Source organism: Vidua macroura, chromosome 2, assembly GCF_024509145.1.
Source record: "Vidua macroura isolate BioBank_ID:100142 chromosome 2, ASM2450914v1, whole genome shotgun sequence".
NCBI classification, from domain to species: domain Eukaryota; kingdom Metazoa; phylum Chordata; class Aves; order Passeriformes; family Viduidae; genus Vidua; species Vidua macroura.
In genome coordinates, this window is record NC_071572.1 from 34,780,723 (window position 1) to 34,808,019 (window position 27,297).

Here is a 27,297-nt window from a genome sequence, read left to right on the forward strand (position 1 = left end):
ACATAATTTTGTATATTAAAAAGTTCTATACTTGAAAGTAAGTAATATTTTAACATGAAAATTATCTGATCTCCTCAAATTTAAGCAAAGGGACTCCAAAACATGAGAGGTACTCCAATCTCCTGAATTTTAGGTACATCTATTTTTCTGTGATAAAGGCACTAAGTAACCATATGAATACTTGAAAAATTCTGTTAATAAATACCTACTGTCAGGCACTTATTGCTGTTACTTACAGCAATACTAGTTGATAGTGAAAACATGGAAAAACATTAAATAAAATTATATGCACTTGCTTAACAAATATACCTTACACCTACCACACATAAAAATAAAGATTTTTTTATGCAAGAAAGATACTTACATGAAGAAATACCTGGTAGCACAAATGACCCAGCAATGTGGTGTTTACCACAGAAACTCTGGAGTGCTTAAAAATGCCTTGAAGTGGAAAAAACACATGCATCTCAGTGACATGATTCATTGACAGATATTTCCATCATAAATATAACAGAAACCCTACCGGTCGTTGACAGCAATGAAAGGTGAATGAAAGATTACTGAAATACTGCTAAATTGCGGGTATCTTGAGACCTATGTTTCAGTTCACCACAACATTTATTTCTTGACAGTTCAAATTTTCTGTATAATCCAAAGGATTTATTTTGAAATCTAGACAGTCATTTATATCAGGGGACAAACTTTTACTCAGTCTTTTGGAGCACTGACACATTTTAGCTCTCACAACAGATCCATGACCACTAGTCTGCAGCAAGTCTATTGCTCTGATTTGAAAGACCCACCCAAGAAAGATCAAGCACTCAGTTTGGACATCCCTATAATATCACATAATGATTTAAATTAAAAAGGCCACAAATCAGAAAATAAATCCAAAAAAAAAAAAGGAAAAAAAATTAAAAATTTTAAAACATGTAGTATAATTTCTCCATAAGAAAAATATGGCAAGTAGCAGTGAAAACACAATTCAGGTCAAGGAGAGCTGACATCACAAATGAGAAATGTAATAACTTTCCTTCCCTTAGAAAAATGCTGAACCAAACTCTGTTCTAGGCATTTTAGAAATGGAAATATTTGCCTTTCTACTCTGGACACTCAGCTGGATTCAACTCCTCAGCTGACTTCCAGCAGGACTACAAGGCTCTCCGACACTAGTAATCTTGAAGGTACTTTAGACGCAAACCAGGCATTTGGGAAGACCTCAGACAATGGCCTTGAGCTGTCCATGGAAACAGGGGAAGCTGTGGTCTGTCATTCAAGGGTCACACTGTGGCCCATGGTTGCCCAGCCTCTCTGCTGAGGGGTCTCTTGAGCATTGACCAAATTGTGAAAAGCACGCAGGTGAGAGATCAACCTCATGGCTATGTCAGTTATCTCTACAGCTCCATTTGCAATTTATCTTGGCTACTTTATTTTTTAAGAGCATGAACAGATAATAATATATAATAATAATGACCAGGATAATAAAAGATCTCATTTTCACTGAAGGCTCTTCAGGCTGATCCATAGCTGTCATCTTCCCTTTTTCTTCTCTAACCAAAAGCAAGGACTAGACCATTGAACAGTTCAACACAGTTCATAAGCAAACTGGAAGAACTACGGTCAAGAAAGGAAAGGATGGAGGTGAATGCAAGAAATAGCACATATTCACCAAAGGTTTTCCTAAAGAAGAATTTGCTAGGTATTCAACAAGTTCAAAATCAAAATGGACATTTCTTGGAAAATCTTCACTTTCGTACTCTTATACTGGATTCATTTTTTCTTCTCAGCATGGGAGCAAACCAGGTAAACCTGGGACAAAAAAAAAGGGATTCTAAATACGAAAAGAATTCAGAAGCAACTATCAACTATCTGTCTTGGGACATCTCTGATCTAATTTTGCAGATAACTTATCAGCTGATCTTCTTCTACAAAACCTATTTATACGCCATTATAAAAACAACACTCTTCTTATAACTGTCACACTGTGGAAGCCATTCCCAGAGTATGATTACAAAGATTAGAAACAAGTTTCTTCTTTTTTCTTATTTCTTTCTGAGTTTCTCAAAGTAAATACATTTCCAGTAAATACATTTTCACTTTAATTCATTCTTGTCTTGAGTAAGTTGTTTCCCTAAAAGCATTCTTACTCCTGTTTGATTAGAGACTGTTACTAGATATCATGATGTAAACTGACAATAAAAAGAAGAAAAAAATATTGCCAAGAGCTTCTACAGAGTCAAACCAAAAGGTTTGATCACAAAAAGTGTGTTGTCTTTATGGTTAGAGTGACAGCACTGGTTCCAGCCTTGAGCTGGATGGTACCTGCTCACATCTACAAAGCCTAATGACTCTAATACTGCAAATTCTTTCTTTCTAACCAGGAGAGCGTGTGACAGATTGTACATCAAATGTACAAGAGCTGCTTCTGAGCACTGGAGGTACTTTATAATTCCCTCGGCTCCTCTGCATAAACCAATGTGTAGTGACCTGGAGATGACAAATCCAGGTAGCTGAGTACAAATACATTTCATATTTTATCACTTTTTTAAAAAACTGGAAATAATGACACCAGCAATCTGCCTTTAACCTAGAACTATAACAAATGGGTCAAAGCTCTCATGGGAGAAGTTGTACAGCCAAGATATTGGGTTATGGATATATTTTGCAGTGAAAATAGTGCTTGAGGCTTGCCTTACAATAAGGAGAAAAAAAACCCACCAAAATGAAAACTGAGCATTAAGTGTATATAAAATAATATTATGGGGTAATTAAAAAAAAAAAAAAAAAAAAACAACCCTATGCAAAATGCCCTGCTTTCTTTTTTCCAGATCTTCTTGAATGGATTTCAAGCAACATCAGCTGAACATAGTAGTATAAACATTTGAAGTACTTACTACCTCTGGAGATTTGCAGGCCCTCTAAAGAGATTAGGGTTCAGTGTATCTGTGCCAGCCTTAATCCACTTCCTGAGATAACAGGCATATAAAATAGGACATATGTGCCACAAATCTAAACCAGGCAAGAAAAATAAAAGGCCAGCCGCAGATCAAGGAGAACCTCTAAGGAGCAGGATCAGACATGTCTTACATGCTTTACAAAAGAACAGTACTTCACACAGAGGATATGAAATCAAATCAGATAATCCTTGGTAGAAGAATATGCAGTAAGATTCAGACCTAGATTCTTTTATGTTCAGATCTTATTTACTTCTTTAGCAGGTTCTGATCAGCTGCACTTGCATAAAGCCACTGATGAAGTACCACAAACTTCATGAGGATGGAAGTCATAATTTCATGTGAAAAGGAAAATGGGGACCTAAATTCTTGTTACTGGTTATGATGCATGAGAATTGTGATAACTGAACTCCTCTCTGAAAAACTACCAGGCTACATTCACAGCTTGGGCAGTCATAAAAATAGCCTTTGTAACTGGACAACGTACAGCCCTGACAGAAAAACAAGTATACTGCCCCATAACTGATGCTGTTGAGGCAGGGAAAAGATTAAAAGATTCACATGGTTCAGAAGGCTAAAGAATGTTTATTAGCAGGAAGCAGCGTCCCTTTATAACCAGGATCGCTAAGGTGAAATATGGTTGGTCTCAAAGTGAAAACCTTTCACACCACTGGTGCACTACAAGTAGCGCACGGTGGTAGAACATATCTATAAACAACATGAACAGAAAGAGAGATAATAAATGTTTTCATTCCTTCTCCTAACTTCCCCAGACTAGGTCTAACTTTCCCAAGCTAGAATTCTCTCTTTTCTCTCTGACTGAACTGAGAATATCCATACATAATATCCTTCCTATATAATTTTTAGAATCAAAAAACAGTTTGAATTGGAAGGAGTCTTAAAGATTACCTAGTTCCAACACAATTTCCATGGACCAGGATACCTTCCACTATCCCAGGTTGCTCAGAGCACCATTCAACCTGGCCTTGAACACTTCCAGGGATGAGGCATCCACAGCTTCTCTGGGCAAAATGTTCCAGCACATCACCACCCTCACAGTAAAGATTTTTTTTCCAAATATCTGATCTAAATGTACTCTTCCAGTTTGAAGAAATTTCCCCTTGTCCTGTCCTTGTAAAGAAAAAGTCTCTGTCTGTCTTTCTTGTAAGCTCAGTTCAGATACTGGAAGGCCACAGGTCACTATGAAGTTTTCTATTTTCCAGGCTGAACTATCCTAATTATCTTTGCCTTTCCTTGTAGGAAACATGCATTTGATCTTCCTGGTGTCCCTTCTCTGAACTTATTGCAACAGCTCAATGCACTTCCTGTGCTGGGGAGCCCAGAGCTGGATGCAGCACTCCAGGTGGGAGGAACCCAAATATACTCACAGTCTGTATAAGCTTATTTTCAACACTCTGAGCTCCAAAAACAACAAGACAGCTTTTCTCTTTCTACATTTTTAATCATCTTAGGATAGTATATGACAAGTGACAGACTGTAGAAGACTAGACTTTGCATCTTAAGTTTGGTAGGCAACAATTCTGAGTAAGTCTCATCCTGAGAGACAGCCAGCCTCAGCATACTGCTGCTGGCTGCAGGGATGTGACATGGCTGCACTGGGGCTCACAGTGCCTCTCGCAGCAAAGCCCTGGCCAGGCACACAGCACCAACTCTGGCCCCTGCTATTCATTCAAAAAGTACTAAATTGAGCAAAATATTGGTAAGACAGTAAGTCAAGCTTGTAAGTTGGTGGCGGCTAGCAACGATTAGGAGACATGGGGAGCAACTCAGTTTTTCGGCCTAGGACCAGTAGCAGCACCTCCTTCCTATTCCAGTGACAGAAAAGTAGGTCAGCATGATGGGGCCAAATAAATACCACTATAAATCCCATCTCTGATAAGCTGTCCAAGTTCATTCTTGTTTTATTGCACATTGCTCTGGTTTCATCCAAATCCTTTTCTGCATATGTTCTGTATTTCCTGCAGAGTACCTGGTCTGTGGCAATGCAACCCCTGCGGTTACTTCCCCTTTCCCCAGCACTGAGATGGCACCACAAAGATGTAGTCATTTGCCCTGAAGAGATTCACAGACACAATTTAAACAGAATGTTTAAATATGTAATAATGTACACAAACCACTAGTTCTTGAGAGATTGTATTAATGATATGTTTGTGCCACATTTAGGATCAGGCTCCTTCTAGAAAAAATGGGGACTAGAGGCACTAAACCAAAGTCCCTTCTTGTGTTTACCTATTAAAATCCACCAAATTCCAAGTATTTAGTTTAGAACATAATGAGAACAAAAAGAACCACTACATCATGTAGTATCTCAGTAGTCCTTCTAAAATGCAACGCAGAAGTTTGTAGCTTGCAATCATAATCATTATAGTCATTACTAAAGCCAGAGTTACTCATGTGACTTCTGAACTAAAAGTTTTCATAACTCACAAATTGGGTGGCAGATGATCCTGTTATATTAAAAAAGTGTGTTTACTGCTTGCAGTTCATCCTCAAAGAGTAGATGGTGGTTGCTTCCCATGGTTCTCTCTTGTTACAAACATTAGGCTATTATAAATACACACAGAGAGTACACATAACTACCCATGTAAATGCATGGCGATATCTGTGTGATAAACTGTGGAGGCACACCATGAATTGTAAACACTTATGAGAAATGCATTTCATAAGTAACTGGGATTTCCTCACCCAGGGCTGCTGTAGTGAAGGCACACAATAGATTATAAACATATATGAGAAATATATTTCATAAGTAACTGGGATTTCCACATCTCTAGCTGCCCACGAGCACATTTCCCACTTATACGGGAAATGGTCTAACACCTGAGAGCTGCCATTTGCAAAACCAGATTGATAGCAGATTACTTGTGCCCCAGTTCTAAGAACAAACCTTTACAGTTCCTATTCTCTCCTGTGCACATCCAAAATCCTACCACCTTCAGGTCATTTTTTAAAAAACGTAGAAAATTAACATCGTGCACCTTTGGAAAGGATTCATCTTAACCAACTTTATACAGCACAGACATCTACAGCTGAACTAGTCACCAGAAGACCCCTTTGTCATTCACAGGGATAAACTGCCACTTGAAGGACTTAATTCAGTGGTCCAGCTGTAGATAGTTATCTTAGGATAAGACAGGTCCTGTAGTAGCAGTGACCATGAAGAAACCACACCTCTGATGCTGGCATTTATATTGCAGAGATCTATGAACCAGGAGACCTGTCAGAGGTGACTTCCAGGCATAAATGTCTTAGACCTCTAGAAAAGGGGATGTTTCCAGCTTCTTGGTAGAACCTGACATTTTATGTCAACCTTTGAAAACTCAGGAAAACCACCAAAAATTGTGTTTGGGTTGTTCATGGAAGAATTTCCTTACTTCACATTGAAAGTTTTTTCAGTCTCCTTCAACTACTGGTAACTTACAAACTGTCATATTCAGAGAGGGGGAAAGGAGGGCCTGTAGATCTCCAAAATCTCCTAAAATTATATTTCACTGCAGTGGATAGAGTCTTTAGGTAATGGGGCTCTGCAATACAAATCATTTTTTTAGGACACATAACTCACAAATAGCAAAGCATTGAGGAATTTAGATAGACCATATACATATGTATAATTATGCAAACATATGAATATATATTAAATATACCTGAATATGCACTCCCCACAAACTACTCCTCTGCATCTTTTTATTTTAATTCCAAACTGCTGCTCATCCATAAGCTAATTTGGAGGATTTTCCAAGGGAAGCCAGTGGTTTTTCTCCTTAACTCTGTTTTCCAACTCATTCACACGGAAGAGAGAAACTGCCTGCAACTCCTGTTCCTACTCTTGCTGAATGAGTCATTTAATTGGGGCTGGTGTTGTTTCCTTTCTCTTTTCTTCTTTGAGAGATATACTGATGAGAAAGATTAGTGGCTGCTCTGTATCCTGCTGCCAGTGGGTTCAAGATTCCAAGTAGAGTTATACTAGATGACCATTTTAAGCACATGATTGACTTTGTACTTCTCTGATGCATGAGGAGGACTTACAGTAGTGTGATGCTAAGATTGTGCTAATGGTCTAGTGGAAATTTCAAGATTCTCTAATTTCCCAATCTTTCAGGCTCTTTTTTGAGACCTTTACTTTAGAGACATCAAGGAGACTTTCATTTAAACTGAGAGGAATCGGTCCAGAGTCCCTGATATGTTTTTGATCCACAGCAAAATTATCCTCCTTTTTGTGTTTTCTCAATTTTCAACAAGTTTGACTGGGAATAAATTACCACACAAAGGTATTTATCAAATACTTAGGAAAGTACTGCAAGGAATAGATTGATGGATGGAAAATGTCTTTCCAACTAACTCTGTGGTTTCTGAATATGAAACCAGTTACAGATTACAGAATGATAGGTGTTGATGTGCTAACAGTGGTTAGGCTCATATATTTTCACAATTTCTTAACTGTTTACTTACTCTCACCCCAGTAAAGCAATGGAGGGACTATTTTTCTCACTCTTTTGAATACAAATTTAAATGCTTTCACATAAATAATCTTCCTGAGCTGTCAGGTTAAATCAGCAATCTTCTAACACACCAGAGTTATGGATAAACCCTTTCTTACACAGTAAGACATGCAGCTTCTGACATTTCAGTCACTTACTGAAACGTCCAAAACAATTTCACACAGTGTAAGCATGGGTTTTCACACAGTACACAGTGTAGCTCCAACCTGTTTTCCTTTAGACCATTTCCTGAGCTAAAAAGGGTGAATCCTGTAGGCAGCATTAGACATAGAAACAGTTTTCCTGTCCTGTGAACAATTTTGAAAGATGGAAGACAATCTTCCCATTTCACACTGTGAGAAGGAAAAAAAAAAAAAAAAAAAAAAAAAAAAGGTGCTTATTTTAATTTAACAACTAAAACTGCAGGACAGGATGTGAGATGTATCTCTGTGCACACACTACTTCATTTTTTGCTTCCTCCAAGCCTGTGTTTCAGCCTGTTCCAACTGGCACCCTTCAAGAGGAAGCTTGGGTGTGGTCTGGGGATAAATCACACCAACAGCTGCTCCAAATAAGTTAAAAACAAGAACTTCAACATCCTTTACTCCCTGTGATGCACTGTGACATAATCCCACCCATTTTGTGCTGTCCTCTACAGCAACCATACCTTCCATTGTGTGCCATATGCTGAGGCAATGAACACAAATCCTTCATTTTCCTGCCATCAAAACATTCTGTCACAACTCTCAACGTGTCCCTTCAAATAAATATTTTAACCACTTAGAGCTTAGAAAACATGCAGAATAATAGTGATATCTTGGGATGCAGGGGAGTCACAGGTTCAGTGGAGACCAGGGTCCAAAGGTATTTATGTGTGCACTGAGGGCCAGCCTACCTTAGAGAGGTCTGATCTGACTTGGAACAGACACACAGGGCTCTGTGTTCAGAAGGCTCTGTGCTCAGCAGTTACAATAAATAAAGCAGCCAAGCTCCATCCCCATAACAGGCAGGACCTGGATACTTAACCAAGTACAGAGGTTCACATGCAAGAAAAAAAACCCAGATCACCAGGATTTGGGAATTTAACAGTAGATTATTTACTAGCCTTCTCAGGCCAGTTCCCTCATCTTTCCCCATAGAATCATTCTATGGCTGTGCAAATAATAAAACACTTAATAGATGTAAAAAAGACACCTGGCTCTGAAAGCTTAAATCCCTGTACCAATGTGTATAAAAATGGTACCTGCTGCAAGACCAGTGTTACTGGATTCAAGCAGACTGTTTTCTTCTCTATGTTTTTGACCAGAAAAACCTTTTGTAAAAATTAACTGCAAATTATACGTTCCTGCAAGTTTTCATTTTTGTGAGAAAGGCCCAGATTAGCTTTACGTGAGGACCACACACTCTCATGCACAGAAGATGTTGATGCTGATGAATTGCTGCTTTCAGCTGTGGGATTTAATTACTCTCATTCTCTTACAGCTGGTGCTATTGTGTTGTGATGCGTTTGTCTTCTGACACCTGGGGGGTAGGATGAATTAAATTTACTATATTCACAGTGCCAAAGGGACAGTTTGAACAAGAAATGCTGCAATAAGACCTGCATGACTATGTCCTCTGGCATGAATGATGAATCCAGGTCCTTTAGATCTTGTTTTCTAGACGTGCTTACTGACTGGAAGCATTTTAAAAAAATGTTATAGGAAAATTACACTAATGTTAGGCCTATTTTGACAAGGTGAAGGAAATGAATTAGTTTATATTGACTGATGTCTATCTAGTCTATGCTCCTGAAGCCTTTCCCTTCATTTTTACAGGCTGGCAGGGTCACTAATCCTACTCATTTTCAGTTTGTCAGTCAATAATCACTTATCTGGCACAACGTCTTTGTAAATGACAGCTGAGACAGGATCTGATGCAAAGCCTTCCTTCCACAATGCCTTCCTAAATACCCATCTCAGCTAGCTGAAAGGACCAAATACTCTATATCTGGTAATGACATGTTCACCAAGCTTGTCATAAACAAGGTTTTGGGGAACTTTACAACACTGCTATCTGTCAAACATCTCTACTTTGATGCCATAATGAAGTCATATGAAGCAGTACAGTCCCTGTTATCGGACATTAATGAGAGTCAAGTTTTTTGTTTTGCTCTAAGGCATTTTAATTGTATCACAAGCAGAGACCATCTGGTTTAAGAATGAATATGCAGTATCTGCTGCAGATGCAGAAATACTTGGGAGAGAAATGGTACTTCCTGGTTTCCAGCTTGCACAGTACCCAATGCTAAAGCTGCTGTGTTGCACACTTAGCTAAATTGCAATTTGATGCTCAATGAATGACTTTTCAAGTTATTACTATCTCATTAATTAATGTTTATTAGTTTGGACTTTATCTCTTCAAAAAGAAGATGAATTTATGTTAAAAATTATTAAAGGATAACATACTTCATTGCATTCTGCAGAGGACTGTGTCAGCTCATCAGGCTTTATTTACTAAGAAGTCATAGGGATAGAATTTTTTTTTTTTTGAGTAATAAACATAATTTGTCTCTTGTGTGACAGGTGCAGTCCATGTTTATGAAAAATACAGAGGAAATATTTGCAAAGTGCAAATTTAGAATAACACAGCAGACAATAACTTTTCTGAGAAAGAATCGAGCTGAGAAAGAATGAAACCACCATTTCTAAAGGGCAGGCATCAATTTCACAAATTTTATGGCTGTCACCAGAACCTTTAATTCGGCCTATCTTATTTCTACAGGAATGCCTTTGACTGCAACTTCTGGGGGGAAAAACACCAAAATGATTTGGCCAAGGCTTTTCTGAGCCATGTATAAAACCCAGAAGATAATGGTTTGCAATTTTAAGAAAATCAAGCTGTTAATACTTTGAGTAAATTATGCATATGTATCATGGCCTATTTACAAGACTGTAGGTCTATTCATTTAAGTACCTAAATATCTTGAGGCAGCTCCAAGGCAGATGTTGAGCCGACAGCCTTGTCTGCCACACTGAGCTGCCTCAAACATGAGCGGCCCAGAGAAGGTGGGGGCCAGGCTGCAATCCCTAAGAGGTATTTAACTTGAGCATAACTGGCACCAGTGCTGGCAATGCATTGAAAAGTAGTGGGGGCTCTGCCAGTTTATTTGGAATTAAATCAAACAAGATGTTGACTCTCTCCTGAGGGAATGCGATGTGATGCATTTCCTCACTGAAGCTCTCTGGGTTGTGCTGGCTCTCAAGAGTGCCATGTTGCAGTGAGTGAAGCAATTTCCAGCACATGTTTAGAACCCACTCTATGTTTAGAATAGTTGGTTAAGTCAATAGACTTAGAGAGCTATCACCTCATTTTCACTGCATTACTGCCATAATCCTAGAAGGAAGATTCATATAAGTGCTCAGGAACAAAATTCCAGGGGAGAAAAATCCATACTACCAACTATCAGCTAATATTACCAGACAACTGAATTTTCTTACTTGATTTCTTACTTTTCTCAGGAGAAATATACCCTAATGCATGAGACCAACACAAGACTCACACAGACTTGAATGTTGAATACTACAGCCCTCAGTAGAGCACTATTAAAATTGCGAGACAGGCTTTCAATGTGAGCTTGCTGTGGAGCTAAACATCTCCTTGTGATGCCAATCAGGGCACTTCTCTGGGATGAAGCGCTCCCGAACACATACATATATCCTGAGCAATAAGCAAAGAGTAGAAGCTGGAGCTGTAGCTCAGAGGACTAAGGGATGATGTGAAGAGAGAAAGTAAGAATTTCCCTCTCCTCTGGCTTTTGGGAAAAACATATTGAGTGTTAGACAAAAATGTGAAAATCTCAACCTCGATAACTGAAGCATTCAGATATCCAAATCTGAGGTTATTCTGACTCAGAAAGCAATTGATACATTTGCCTTTCAGGCAGTGCAGGCATCACTCTTCCATACAGATCAGTATGTCTGTCTGTCACCTATTTCAAGGCAGAATTTCTTTTGAGCAGTATCACATCCAAAGAAGAAAGAAAGGATCAGGAACTATCAGTGGCAGGACTGTTGGAGTTGTAAGAATGGGAATCCCTCTTGTGATAAATCATTTTAAATGCTCAATGACATCCAATTCAGTGTCTAAACATCACCAGTATAATACAAAAATGTCTCCTGGGCGCATCAATAAAACTGGGGGGGAATTGAGCTCTGTAAACAAGAGACTTGAAACTCGCTCTAAGATGCAAGACTCTAGTCAGAATTTTGTGTCTCCACAGGAAATTCTAAGCACAACCTAAAAATCTACATGAAACTTTTATATTAGCAAGGTGAAGTAAGTCCAGTGAAAAAACACCGCCACCGACTGATATTTAAAATGGCAATCACAAGAGGGAAAACAGGTTTAATGTACATGGTTTGGCAAAGCTGCAGTCTGCTTCTTTAAGAGTGCATTACAGATCATGAGCATTCTTATTACAATTTTATTGCAAGTTTCAAGGGGCACTCAGAAGGATCTATTTTTTTTTTTAAATATGGGTTTATTTGTTTGCATCTTATTTTACAGTCACTCTTCCAGCCTCCAGTTCATTTCTAAAATGAAAGCAACTGATATTTCCATATCAAAGTTTAAAATTAATTTGCTTTGTGGGACATGATTCTTGATGTAAAATACTTCATTTTAATTAGGACATTTAATTTTCTCTAATGGAATCAGGTTCCATTTACTTAATCCAAAACTACTTTCTGAAAGAGCTATAAGCAGTACATTTTCTCAGCACAAGCCCTTCAAAGGTCTGTGTGCATGAGGAGATTGCACCTACACAGCTAAACTGATTTCATCTTAATCTACTTACACCCCTACAAAACATTACCCATAACTGCGTCTGTCCCACTTCTGGATCAGTTTTATTAAACAACTTTTTGTTTCCTAGTGCGGATGAGGATTGGATAACAAAAAACTCAAGCACCATTACAAGTATGTGTTAGAATGAAAAACCTAATTAAAAATTGTCCCACCTCCCTGAGCACAAGTGTCTGGACCTCACATCCTGGAGCACAGCCACCTTCCACTGCCACTTTTGTAAAACTTTCTTCTTCCCTTTGCCCTCCTCTCTGTAACATGTTGCGTACATGTAGACCATGCCAGATCACATCTACTTCTCTTTAAGAGAATGACCAAGTCGTTTCTGAGGAACACTTTGCATATTCTGGCTCCATGTTAGGGTGATGTCCTGCTCCCATGCACGTGGATAGATCAGGGCAGAGATTACCAGTGCATAGGCAAAGACTGTGAAAGGCATTCCCTTTCCCTACTGTGACAGATTGCTCCCTCCATTTAAAATAAATATTTGTTTGCTGGAAAGCCTGACTTTATTGCTTTTGTACATCTCCATCTCATCAGCACAGAGAAATGCAATAAATACCATACACTATTATAAACTCTGAAACACCTTCAGCTCCAGGCCAACTGCAGCTTTCACAATGCAGGTGCGCAGCAACAAAATTATTTTAAAATGGAATACCTTGAAAAATAGCCAGGCTGTCATCCATTTAACCACTTTTACAACCCAAAAGACATGCTTGTAGAGCTCAGTATTCACTACTCCAGGGTCTACTACATTAGCAGTCACATGGCTTCCATTTGCAGTCAGAAGATGCTGTAGTCGATAGGTAAATAACACAAGGGCAAGTTTGCTTTGGGCATAGGCTCCATGGGGTGAATACGAACATCTGTACACAGGAGAGAAAAAAAGAGGGAGATGCATGTAAAAAAAAACAGAAGGAGAGCAGAATTGCACAAACATCAAATGTACCACATTTTGCAATATCCAGATATACACTGAGTCGTCAGAAGAAACAGCTTATCACTGGCAGGCGTGTTGTTTACTCAAGTTCTGGTGATTATTGCATCACACACCAAGTCTTATTTATAGCAGGGAAAAATATTAAAATAAAATTACACAATACCTGCCAGAATCTCTCTGTTAGACTCTTTAAACTAGAAATGCTGAGACATCAATCTCTGGGCTATCATCACCTGGAGGCCCTTAAACTTCTCTCCCCTCTTTTGCTCTGCTCTTTCCAAACATACACACCCCACTGCCACCTGTTAAATTCATGACTGATCAAACTACTTCTTGTTGCTAATATTATTTTTACTGCATCAGAACCTACTAGTTGAAGGCTTCTGTGTTGGGAACAGTACAGATGAGCAAGGTACTCATTGCAGCTGCCCTGGTCACACACCAGATTGTGCACAGCTAAGAGATGGATAAAAAGATGGGGCAAGGAGAGCAGCTGCAAGTGTAACCACAGTTTCCAGGCCCTACACCGCCTTTAAAGCACAGATGGCTGGCAAGGTCTGTGCCAAAGAGGTATGACAAAGGCACACAAATTCCAGGAGTTACAGCAAAACATTACCCGCTGAGACTCCTCTCTCATCTGAATGTCAAATGTGCCTTTCTTTCAAGTCAAGCTTTCTAGGAACTTCTGAGTTGAGTTTCATTGCATGCAGGCAGCAGTACTTTCCCCCCCCCCCCCTCCCTTTTTTTTTACTAAGCAGGCTGGTTTCAGGCAAATTAGCAGGTATGTCACTTAAAATGCTCTTCCTGACTGAGGCCTCAGCATCACTTCCACAGATTCCTATGCCATAATAATTCACTCCTGTAATTACTCCAGCCTCTCATCTAACCATTTTTGTGCTAAGCAGAACCAAAGGGAAATGGTGGCATTACAGACAGCTCTTAGGCAAAGCAGGCAGGAGTTTAAAGCAGCAGGCTCCTGGGAACACTGGAACCGCTCCAGCCCCTGTTTTGCCTCTGCTAAAGCCTGGGAAGTGATGCTTCATGCTGCAGCTGCTCCCCATGTGGACTCAGGGGTTAGGGCCCATGTAGCAGCAGAACCTTAACCTGTTGGTGAAAGGTGACAGAGGGGCACCCACCCAGGAACAGAACTCTCTTTCCTTGTTCCTTCCTTTCCCCTAGATGTTGTCCTACCTCTGTGATAGCCACAGCTACAGCTCCATCATCTACACCTTCACCCTAAGTGCAAGACATGCCCAGACTAGGGATACTCGTACTCTGCTGGAAAGCCTGCCTGTGATTTCTGTGGCTGTTACTATGTGCAAGTTTTTTATTTTGAATGAATAGTAAACATATGAATTCATTTTGTTATCTCATTCTTGTTGAATATCTTATTTATAATGTCCTGTGCACTTCAGCCCTGGATGTTAAGAATCAGGCTGACTCTCTACAGAGGTATAAGGCTACTGAAGCAATTTAACTGTCCATATTATCTGAAAGGACTCAGAAACTTGGAGACACTACAGTAAATAATAGAGCTTAACCACTGGAAGTAGAAGACAACAACAAAAAACAACACTGAACCTCCAGTGCATCTCTTTACTTTTTTTTTCCCCATCTCTTTTTTTGTACAAGCAAATCACAAGCAGTCTACAAAAGCATGATATGAATTGAGAACCAAAAAGGACAGCTGATCACAGGTGGCCCTTGCACTGACCGACCAACAGCCTCAGCTGTACTGTGCTGAATAACCTACCTTCATTATCATAAAGATAGCACCTGCACCTTTGGGCAAAATGGGCTTTTTAAAGAGTAAAGAACAATCACTGCATGAATATAAAAGTGATTTGGTATTAGTCAGGAAATTGCAGTTACATTTTAAATTCAGTAACGTCCGTGCTCTGATCTGAGACGCTCAAAATGTCACCTTATGCTTCATGCATATTCCAACCCCTTTAACTTGAAGGACCAGATCCTCAGCTGCTACAAACTTCTCCTGTGCACAGCCATGTGGGGCAGAGCTCACACTACCCATGGGAAGCAGCATTCATCCCAAACCGCCTCCAGCAGCCAGCTGGCAGCTCACCCTGGCACTCCTCCATCAGCGCCACCGTTCCCCCACTGAACGCAAGCTGGGGCACGGGACAAGCCTCCCGAGTTGAACCAGAGTGATCTTGTCTGGCAAGTGGCTCGCAGGGAAGCAGAGCTTGGGACTACTCTGACTTGTTCTGCCTGGATCTAGTCAGGTCTTCAGTAATCTTCATATGCCAGGCAGGAGGATGCTCCCCATGACTCCCCATTCCCACATTTTGTGTGAGCGCTGTTTTGACTTATCTTGTGGCAATGAAGCATGAACTACAAGGGCTGGATCCTCCAAAGCCTTGTATTTTTCATAGGTATGTATGTCAGAGAAACATGAGTGCTGAGAAGATATAAAAGCTACCCAATCAATGAGGAAGCCTTTTATATCACAAGTGCAGAGATGCAAATGATCTGCAAGGCAGCCAGGAATCAGACTTCAATAACATAATATAGATATGAAGAATATAAAATTGGATACACAGAGCAAAAACTTTTGGCAGAGGTTCTGCAATGATTAGCTTCTCTCTTCCCAATTTCTGTGTGTATGTTTTTTGCTTTCCAGTAATCTGACATCAACAGACTACATAAGACAGAGGAATAACATGACACAGAACTGATGAGGATTTCTGTTGACCAACTGTTTTTTGTCAGACCCCATTTTATTAGAATCACATTGTTTAAATGCCACACTGAAAAAATAAATCAACACTGGTTATTTGACTTCATTACATCCAGTGTTGACTTTATGTATCAGCAAAATAGGCACCTGAACTTACACCACCATTCTGTCTCCTAAGCACACACGTGTAGAATCACAGAAGGGTTTGGGTTGGAAGTTTAAAGATCAGCTAATTCCTCTAACCTACCATAAGAAGAGACATCTTTCCACTTGACAATATTTCTCAAAGTCCCATCCAACCTGGCTTTGAATGGATGGGACATCCACACTGTTTCTGGACAACCCATTTCTGTGCATCACCATCTCCATCATAAAAATGTCTTTCTTTTGTCCAATCTAAATCTACCCTCTTTTAGTTTAAAACCATAAAATGTATTCCTCTTACACATGGAATTATCTGGCTTTAAATCTAGCCTCTCTTGGCACTTTATTCCCTGTATGCACATTTTTTACAATGAATAAAAGTATAATTGCATACTAAGTAAAATAGTATTGACATTATGCACTTCCACATTTTCTGAAGGTTCTAAAATATTTCTGAAATCAAAGTGCATACAAGAGGCAAACCATCCAAGCAGAACACAGCTTACCAGCAAACTGTGCCAGCAGAGCAGAGCACATGAGGTGCCTGTGACAGTTGGACTTTTGCTGCTTTGAGGACACAGGGCATCGATGCTTCACAGCCAGGCAGGAAGACTCTTAAGCAGAGAAACTCTGCCTCCTAACTAGGCAACCAGCCAGGCAAAAGACTGGTAGCTCCCAGCTCCCAGTGGCACATGTGGGTGCTGGTCAGTCAGCAAGAGAGATAAGGAGGCACTGGTGTTCAATGCCCAGGAATACATCCTAATAAATACTGCCCACCCAGCTTGGGCGATGCCAGACAGCATGTGCTGTGATATGGCAAGCCTGTACACAGTCAGCAGCTAGGAAAAGCGGAGCAAGGACTGGATGGGAAGAAGTTCAGTGGGAAAGCACAGCATGCCTGGCATCAGTAGCTTGGAGGTGTTCATGCTCACTCCCTTGTTTGAGTGGGGCTCACTGTGGACCACTCTTCCTACAAGAGAACACAGTGGTATCCCCCAGGGGATGCTCCTCCATAGCATTTTGCTGAGTCAATGCTGATAAAACAGGGCAATGCACAACCCACTAAATGAAAAGTACAGAAGGAGTTAAGGTAGACAGAGTTTTATTCACCACTTTGAAATCTATCCAAGAGAGCACCAATACACCAAACTTTCTCTTTCCTTTGAAAATAATGTTTTATGGATTCTATACTGATGAATAAAGGACCAGGATAAAGCAGGTTCTGCATTTTGTGTCCAATTAATTTTTAGCAGAAGTTCTTACTACTGGATCAAGATTTTTTGCAATTTAAGATACAGGTTTGACTTACTATTACAAAAATCAGGGAGGAGAAAAGAAAGGGATTGTTTTGAATTTTTACAAGAACAAAATAAGTAGGTATTCCATTCTGGAGAGAGTGCCTTGAGGTTTGCTAATTTTTTTTCCTTCTTCTTTTTTTTTTTTTTTTTTAATTTTTTCTTCTTTTTCACCAGAAGCTGATTAGCTGATTTTGCCACTTATCTCCATGGTGCTGTCTCCAGAAGCAGTCTCCCTATGGAATGTATTTTCAAAAAAGTAATGAGAAGCCAATTTCAAACTGAAGCTTGCAGTGGCTAATTAGGTGTTTAAATATGGACTCAGCTGCTATCCCAGTTTGAAAACCGAAATAAGGTTTAGCACATCTCTTAGCAGTCTTACTTGTTTCTCCTCAGGTTGGCTTCAGTTGGTTTGTTTTCTACAGTGGTCTCCCACTTAAATCAAATGATCCCATGTTTAGTAAAGAGCATTAAGTGAGGTCAGGGTACCCACAGAGTAACAAGGGTTCAGCACAGATCACTTCCTTCACCCTCCTGTGCATGGGGCTCTCTTGCTGCTCTCAGCTTTGCCACCCTCACTGAGGGCTCCTTTTGCACTGCGCACACACATAACAGACATCATGGACTCACTGACAGCACCCTGTACCCCACCACAGCTTGCTTCAGCAAAAGGCTCAGAGGACCTGTGACCCTCCTGACTGGCACACAGATCAATTTAACCCAGCCAGTGCTAGCACTAAATCTTTGCTGATGTGAACCTTTCACAATTGTCTTGCACATCATCCTCCTTTCACCCATCACCGCTCCCCAATTCCCAGGGTGTTAATTTACCTGGAGGCAGAGTACACCAAGATCAAACTGCAGAAAACCCAGCTGCTATGTGCTCCACTAAAAGACAAGTGATGCAAAACGTGGCTGACACGCTGGGCTTTTTAATGAAAGGCCGCACAAAATTTCAATATATGCCGTAGGATGAATCAGGGAATTAAGCAAAACACAGGCTTGCTGTATTAAAATGACTAAAGCTTCCTAATTATTTATGTATTAATCTTGCAATACATCATCACCATTGCTTAGCCAAGACTATAAAAGTCTATTATTAAACACTCATGAAGCTTTCATAGTCTTAAATTTTCTTTCTTCGGGGAATGCAGCATAAGATTTTTCAAGTTTTGATAGATTTTGCAGCTTAATTTGAGCAGCTAGAGAAATATATTGGAAAATAAACATGTCTTTACTGCTTATCATAAACAGCTTCTTTCTCTTCTCTTATGATAAATCTTGAGTCTTAAATATTGTTTACTAGATTAAAGCAGGCTTCTTGGCAGTACTACATATATTTATCCTGTAAACACATTTTCTGAGTCTCATTAATTGTAATTTTCTCTCAATAAAAACCAGCCAATCAACACCAAAAAGAAAACCACCTACCAAACAGAAATACAGACAAGGAGAAAAGACCAAGCTGGAGAAATGAGAATAAGTATATTACCACTGACAACCAGTATTTTACTAATTGAAAGAAAGAAGCATATACATTAGTAAAACAAAGCTCAAATCTAAGGTATTAATTTATCTACTTTTGAGATGTTGCTGAGGTTATGTTTTGTACAGCAGCTGTCCTGTTACCAGCTACTACTATAGGCTATTGCACAGTCACTCATCTCATGTACATGACTGGGCATTTTGTGTGCTCCTGAGCAACTTCTCACGTACTTCTTCATGTACGTTTCTGCAGTATATGTGATGTATAACCTTAAAAAATCAATAGTGACAACATACATATAACAGTTAAGGTGGCTGAAGCATAAACCTTGAGTGAATAAGGAATGCAGCGTTAGGGACTCCTGAAGAGCCCTCATGACCCTGTGATGAATTTGTTCGAAAGCATGGCTACCAGAAAAATACATGAAATTAGTGGTTCTACATGAGGTGAAAAGCAAATCCTTCATGTTCTAATTTGTGGCATGGCAGTTACTTAAGCAGTCATAGGCCAGTGGCAGAGCAATCCATCTTGCCTTTCATTCCTTTTCCTGCAGTGAGCTCTTCAGTTCCACATGTTGCTCACACAGAGCTCTGAATAAATCCAGGTTTTGTCTGACATCTTTCAACAGTAGGAGAATAACATTTTTCTTTCTAAAATTAGAATATAAGGGTAAAAGCCCGGAGCTGGGAAAAGCTCTCTCTCTCTAACAGGTAAAATGTTGGTAATGGTCTCAGTAACTGGTATCTCAGCACATCAGTGACCCCTGCCTTGTGCTTAACCTTCAATGCAGTAGAAGCCACAAGCTGGAAGCAGGGTATTGTTTTGGCTTTGGTTTCTTTTTTAAAGTCAGGGCTTGTCATCCTGGGCGTTATTGTCATCCAGATGGAATCAGAACATTATTTTTCATTTGGCTGATCCCTACTCCTAATGGAAGGAGGTGAGATGCTGAGAGCTATTCTGATCTACTGAGATTGGCTGTGTGCAGCTCAGTTGCTGTGTGCTCAGCATAGCTCTCAAATGCATATAACATGAGCTCAAAGACTGGTCTTCTCAAAGTCTCACCAGAATCAGTACCTTTAAAGAAGTCAAATTTTTCTGTTTGTGTACATTTGGTGTTAATTTCAAATGTTTTGGATTATTTTAAATATCACTGTCAAATTCAAGTTATAATTACTGTAACTCCATTCTTCCAGTAAATATATGTCTTTATTTAGAATTATATAAATTGCCTCTTTTCCACATTCAGGGCATTTGATGTAGTGTTAAGTACATGCTAACACTTGAAGTGGTATTTGAGCATAATAGTATCCCTTCATTCAATTAAAAATCTCCATTAAATAAATGAATGAGAAAATATATGAAAGGAAGCAAGGGTTTGCATTGCTTTACCCAAGAAAAAGATCACCGCTTCAAGACCTACATTCTGTGTCTTTGTGACATTTTGAGGGATGAGGAAACAACAAGGACACACATCTTTTCATATTATCTCTTGGGTAATCTGGATTTCAGGTTATTGAAGATTGTCACACATCTTGTAAGATTATCTATAGGATTATAAATGGGGGAGGTACTCTCCACCCACCTGTGGAGAGTTTCCTACCTCTCCTGCAATAAAGCTTTTAAGTTGAAGGAAGTAATGGGGGGTTTTATGGTTTCTTTGCTTCCACCAGAATGCACATAGGACCACAAAATCCCCAGCAATAACTTGTATAATCCAAGATATTCTTAAAAAGCATCTTGAAACTGGTGTAGACTTTTGCAGATTAGCTGCAAGTTCTGAGCTTTTCATTCTGGGACTCAAAAGAAACTGTAGGGTCTGAATAAGCATAATGGGTGCTGCCATTTCAGATCCAGCACAGTGCACCTACTTGGCTGGCAGATTTACAATAGACTATGTTGGTGTATATGCAAAGATAATTTAAAGTTTAATTGTGGTGGGCTCAACCCACTGCACAGCCTTGGATTTAAGGAGGGGCTGAATGTATTCTGCAAGAGCAAATATTAACCACACTGAAGGACTGGTCTGCCTTACCAGAGGAAATGTGCCTGCAAAATATTTTTTCCTTTGAGATATCTATAACTACTGTGCAGAAAATGCTATGCCATCAAACAAAAAATCAGCAAGTCTGGCACAACATACTTTTGAAAATCAGTTTCTGCTTGTTGAAACAATTTAACAACTTCTGCTTTTTAGAAGTTTTCTGATGGAGTGAGGATATGAACATCACAGCTTCAATCTGAGTGATAAAAGGGACTAACTCCCAGAGTTAGGACAAGGAACAAATTCATAAAAAAGATAGCTATTTGTTAAAAGCCATCACAAGAAGCCTTCTCCTCAGTTGGAAGACCTTCCTAGGTTAAAGAAAAAATACAGCTGAATACCAACAGGTACCAGAGGAATGAAAATGTGGAAGTTTTCTGCATCCATGAAATGACTCACAGTCCAGACACAGCACGAAAGGCTTTTGTTCTTGTGAGACTGTACATCAACACCATCACTCATCCACTGTCAGAAATCAGGTGGGTTTTAAATAAGATTTAAATATGAAAGGAGCCTGTGAAGAGGGAGGGTCTTATCTGAGGAACATAAAAATGCCAACTTCAGCAAACCACAAAAACCTGCAAGAAAGTAGTAAGATGCAAAGCAGTCCACAGACAGCATTGCAAGTGGCTATTTTTAAGTACCATAAAGAACAATGTCAGCAATCACTTTCTGCACCATTTGGCCTTAGAGCTGAGTTTTGGGGTTCGCTTTATAAATTTCCCAACACTGTATCACCCTGGAATACAGTAAGCAGGGGTCTCTAATGGAAAACCAAGCATTTCATAAGAAGGGGCATGGCATGGCCTGGGACCGGAATGTTTAAGACCTCTACACTTGCAGACATGCCAGAACCTGGTGAAATCTGGCAGGTTTAGCTTTCCAGGAAATGACAAGAAGTTTCATGTCCTGAAAAACCAACATAGTCACAAAGCTGCCCTGCCCCAGCCCTCACTGAGAAAAGAGTGTAAAGAAACTGCTGCTTTGACAGACTGATTGATTGATTGATTTTTTGGTGGCAATTCAGATACTGAACACACCCACTCCTTTAACATCACTGTTAAAAGCTCTTGAGCTTCCCCTAAAGCTACTGTGAGCCACAGTGCTCCTCAGTCTCTGTCCCTCTTCGGAAGCTGAGATTTTGCTGTGTACAGCCCCTCTCCACCTCCCATGGCAAAAAAGGCTGAGTTACCACAACACCCAACACATAATGAGAACAGAAGAAATGGAGCAACAAAGTTACAACTCTATCAGACATTCTGGCAGTATTTAAATCCTGGGGGCTAAAATATTTTATGTTTACAGAGATTCATTTTATTTAGAAAGCATAGTTTTCACAACACATTTTTTATCACAGGTGTGGGTTTCAACTGCTTGGTCTGCTTTTGAACAGATCAAGTTCTACTTCTCTGAACAAAGAGGTTTAGGACGAGGAATAGAGAAAAGATTAAGAGTTAACAAATCACAGATGCAGAAATCTGCCTTCAGCTCCCTGCACAATACCTCATAATCCTTAATGCTTGTGGCAAGACATGGAATGCATGGCTATGAAGAGCCAGGAGCAACAGCAGGGCTGATCTGAAGGGGGTTTCTGGATGTTGAGCTGATAATTTTGACCATTTCTCTTAACACATTATTCCAGGGATTTGAAGGCACGTCCACCAGCCTTCCCTAGCTATGCTAGGCAGCCCAAAGGGCAACTCCACTGACAAGATACTGGGTGGATGGTGGTAGTTAAGGCAATGCTTTAAACATTGGAATAATCACCCAGGACCAGAACTTCAAACTTTTAAGGTTCATTTAGCCTTAATGAGTCTTTTTGCTGACAGAAAGATGTTAAACTAACCTTCCCCTCTCAAGGGCAACAAGCTCTCTCTCTGCTCACAGTTCTTCAAGTCTCTTTTGCCCTCTCTATCACATGAATGCAATACATTACCTTACAAATTACCACAAAGCCATCTTGCCTCTCTGGAAAACAGCACATCTGTGAAAGCCACTGTCCTGAATGCCATGCAGAGCTGGCTTCTCCCACCCAACCCATGGTGCAGGGAGAGGCTGGGCAGCAGGAGCACCCATATCTCACATACTTCCCAGCATGCTGTGATTTTGAAGTAGTTGTGAAACCTCATGTCCCATTAAACCAATAACAGTTATTAACAATCCTTTATTAAGAACATTAGTTATTTTAGACAAAAATGAATTTAACATTGTGACAACAAAGTAGCTACACTTAATATCCCCAAATACGTGTAAGTCTGACATTAGCTTTGTGGTATCAGTGTTACACTCTGTTATTGTTCTCCAGAAATCAATCTACCCTAAAAGCATTTTGATTAGACAGAATGAAAATACATTGATGAACATAAAATGAAAGCTTTCTGAAGCTGGCATCCTGACTTAAATATTTCTTTGTCATTGGTTGCAGGAACAGACAAGAATGGATAAAATACTTGATGCATTTAAGCTAAAACTCTGTCTTTTGAATTGATGAATTGGTCTGCTGATACAGTAGCCCATTTATTTTTTAAATTAACTTATAGAATTTGAGATTTGTGCCTTCCCCCATACACTCATTTTCCAGGCCAGTCAATTTTTGCAATTAATGCTAATCGCTGCAAACACAAGGGATCATTTTGCAAAGCAGCAAATCCTTTTGCATTTATACAAAAAGTATTTGGCAAAGAATGACTTATATGTGTGGAGAAAGCATTTAAATACTTATCATCTAACTCTATACAGGAAAACTTGATAAACTGCTGCAGGAAGGACACGTCTAAATGAATAAAGCACTGTACTGCAGTTGGCATTTGGTCTTGTGAAGGCAACATGATTTATCTTGCAAATAGAACCAGAATATGCAACAGAAGACATCATGCAGAAGCTGCTTAAACACCAGAACTCAAACAGAACCATATATTCCATGAGTTAAATAAAACCTATGATAATATGTATCTATCTAATTATCTAGAGCAATCTTTTATGATTACTATTGCTGTATTTTTCCCAGCATTTTATTGAACAACAGTCCAGTGACACAGCTCTTTATATGTTACTATGAAATACTTCTGTACTGGCTAAATTGGATTTACAAAAAGGGGGTAATAATGAAAATCTCTTCTACTTCCTTTTTCAAATTTTCCTTTATTATATAAAAAAATAGAAATATACCCAACAGTGCTATGCTACTACTATGCTACACCAGCTTTACATTTGTTTTTGCTTGAATTTAAGATGTTATACTTCCAGTTCTTCCAATCAGAAACAATTAAGAAAAAAGGCACTGAAGGAACTAACTGGGTGTTTAAAAAATAGAAGCTTTTCATTGGAAAAGAATGTTGACTTATCAAACCATTCTTAGTAAAAAAAAAAATCTATTTTACACAAATGTCCAGCTTAAAAAAAATAGAATAAAAGAATAAGTAATTTGAAACTGATAGAGATAGTTGAAAAGGATGGTTTAGAAATTAAAGGTTGGGAGATTCAGTTTTATTGTCATATTTCAAAATCTGAATACCAATGTACTCATAGGGATAATTAAAAATAAATTTTAAAAATAATTTTAGAACACTGAAATCAAATATTTTGGTTTCAAAAATAGATAAATATTTTCCGAAAGTAATTTAACATCTTAACTTTTAGTTGCTGTTCATGGAAAATATTTTCCAAAATTTCAGTAATGCTGATGAAAAAAAATCCTCAACTTTCTGCCCAAACTTAATACAAAATTTTTAACCAATAAACATCACATACATGGAAGAAGATAAGATGAAGGACACCCCACATCCAAGAATAGGAGAACTCCAGAGAGTTTGCTAGACAGATTTTCCCATCAGTACCTAACACTTCCTGTTACAGTTTTTTTGTGAACTGCCTAACAGAGGAGATGAACTGGAGCTGCCTGGTCTCTCCACAATCTTCCTATGTCTAGGGCAAAACTGTTTATCCTGTTTTACACCACCTAGGACACACATGTGGCAGCTGGGAATTTTGCAATTCTTTTCATTTAACTTCTATTGTCTCTGACATGATTCATGCACTAGGGTTACAGGGAAAATACAGAAATTATATCTAATATATTATATTCAGCTTGGAGAGTTTCAAAAAAATCAGCTCTTTCTGCAGTTGGAGAGCAGAGGAAAGGGAGCAGAAAAGTGTGACTAACTGTTCTTGAATATACAAGAGATGTGAACCAGAAAAGGAGCTGTGTTACTGTGACTGGGGAGTTCAGAGATCTGTGATTCACAGCATTACAGGGCCCATTTGGTATGCAAAAAGTGAGGATGATGAAAGGAATAGTTAGTCATGGAGAAAAAGCTAGACAAAACACACAAAGATGCTAACCCCTGGGAAAGAAGCATATTTAAGTGTGATCCACAGCCTGGAAAAGAAAATATGGTCTTTTTTTTCTTTATTTTCTTAAAAATACTTTCTTACTTTGGTAGGTAGAGCACTCAAAGGAGTGTCCTATACCTCAGCCTTGAAAGAGCAGTATGAACTCCAGTGCACTGCTCAAGCTTCTCTCAACCCAAGTGGATGGTACACTATCCTTCAAGCTCTTGCTAAAACCAGACAGCCATATTCTCCCATGACCGTACTTTTTTTCTCCTCTCAATTTAGAAAGTATCATTTAAGGCAGGCAAAAGAGGAAAGAAGGCCATGTTAGCTGTGCTGCTGGAGCACACAGTGTACTACCCTCTGCACGGAATTGCTGAAATCACCACTGTGGAAATGCTTGCAGATAGGTTGTGTTTCTCTTAAACTTTCACCTCCCTGAAAACAGTCGTGTTCAAAGTAGGGATGAAGGAGAATGATTTGCCTTAGGGATCCCCTTGTCGACTCATGTGATTGCTGTTGAAAACGGTCTGGATCTAAAAGACCACAAAGGCGTTTGATGTTCTTCATATATATCCTTCAGCAAAAGAACTGGGAGAACAGTCAGTGCTCTTGTGCGTGTGCATTTGCATTTTCAATAACACACATGAAACAAGCTGTGCCCTGCCTGTTTGGAACAAGCTCTATCCTGCCTTGGTGTACCCATGCCATGTCTCTTCCACCGGTGTGTATGTGTGAAGAGGAGGGGCAGGAAGGGAGAGAAATGGCATTCATAGGGAAGAGATAGGAGAGGGGCTAAGGGGAAAAGATAAGAGGCAGATAAATAGAGAGGAGGAGATAAACTGGTGGGTAAAAATAAGACAGCCTCAAAGGAAAAAAAAATAGGGAGGAAAAAGGCAATTTAAACAATAAAAAGCTCAAAAGACATAGATTAAGAAGAAGGCAAGCATGAAGAAAGAGACAATGAAGGAAAGAAAATAATGCAAAATGCAAAAAAACCAAAATTAAATTAACCATCCCACTGAAAAGAGCTAACCAGAGCAACATGGGATAAATCAGGTTGGTAAAATGGCAGGAAGCAAACTAAAGAGGAAACATGGAGGACAGTAACACCAGCTTCATTTAACACTGTTCATGGGACAGGCCTTCCAACAATTGTTATGCAGTTGACCTGTGGTCACTGATACGGATGATGTCTGGTTTCAGATCAGATCTCTCAGCAGCAAGTACAAGCAATGAGGAGAAATGGCCACAAATGTGACTGCCACCCCAGAGTCGCCTGGGTGGGAGAAGGATTCCACAGAAAAGTCTGTGGTAAAGCAGAGAACTGAACCTCAGTTTACTGTCTTCCTTAAGTCAAGACGAGTCTTCTGCCCTTCCTTCTCTGCCATGCTTGATGGATGTATCCCTGCTCCAGTACTATCACTCACCTCTAGTCAGGACACTAGCCCTACTAGCATCTAGGAATAAAGGGACAAGAGGATGGTAAAGAATTCAACCTGCTGCCAGCAGTAATTTCCCCAGCACAGAGTACAGAGTACTTTCTCCAATAATGACTCCAGATGGCTTTTGCTGCTTTCCTGCTAGGTTAGTACTACCAGCCAACCTGGGAACATACACCCAAGTTGTAAAATTAATTATGGCCAATTGGTGCAACTCAAAATAAAGGAAAAAAAAAAAAGAGTAGAAAATGATTAGATGATTTCCCATGATTAGAATGATTTCTCATTCACACAAGCAGCAAAAATGAGATATGGCATCACCAGGAAACCGTTCACCATGGGTGTCTTTACCACATACATTAAATATCCTGAATGTTGCTCTCAACCACAAGGCATCTCCAGGGCCCTGTGGAGTAGGCAATGCCTGGGTATGATACCTCCCCAGCAGTCCTCCTGCTAAACCCCCTGCTCATGCTGTAGGGACACACTCAAACACACAAGTGATCTCACTGGTATTTACAGCACTGTTTATGGTAATGTCAAACTATTTGCCTGAGTGGGGCTTATTGTCAGGCTAAAAAAAAATACCAAAGAGCATCTTTTTACACCTGAACCAAG

The 27,297-nt window shown here is 39.5% G+C and overlaps 1 protein-coding gene across 1 annotated transcript in view; it reads right to left on the reverse strand.

The window, feature by feature from the left end:
* DHRSX (dehydrogenase/reductase X-linked) overlaps positions 1–27,297 on the reverse strand; it is a 161,748-nt gene that overhangs the window by 17,544 nt on the left and 116,907 nt on the right. Inside the window, exon 6 of the mRNA XM_053969965.1 lies at positions 12,960–13,167. Within this exon, the coding sequence (XP_053825940.1) occupies positions 12,960–13,167 (208 nt within the window). The remainder of the gene's footprint in view (positions 1–12,959; positions 13,168–27,297) is intronic.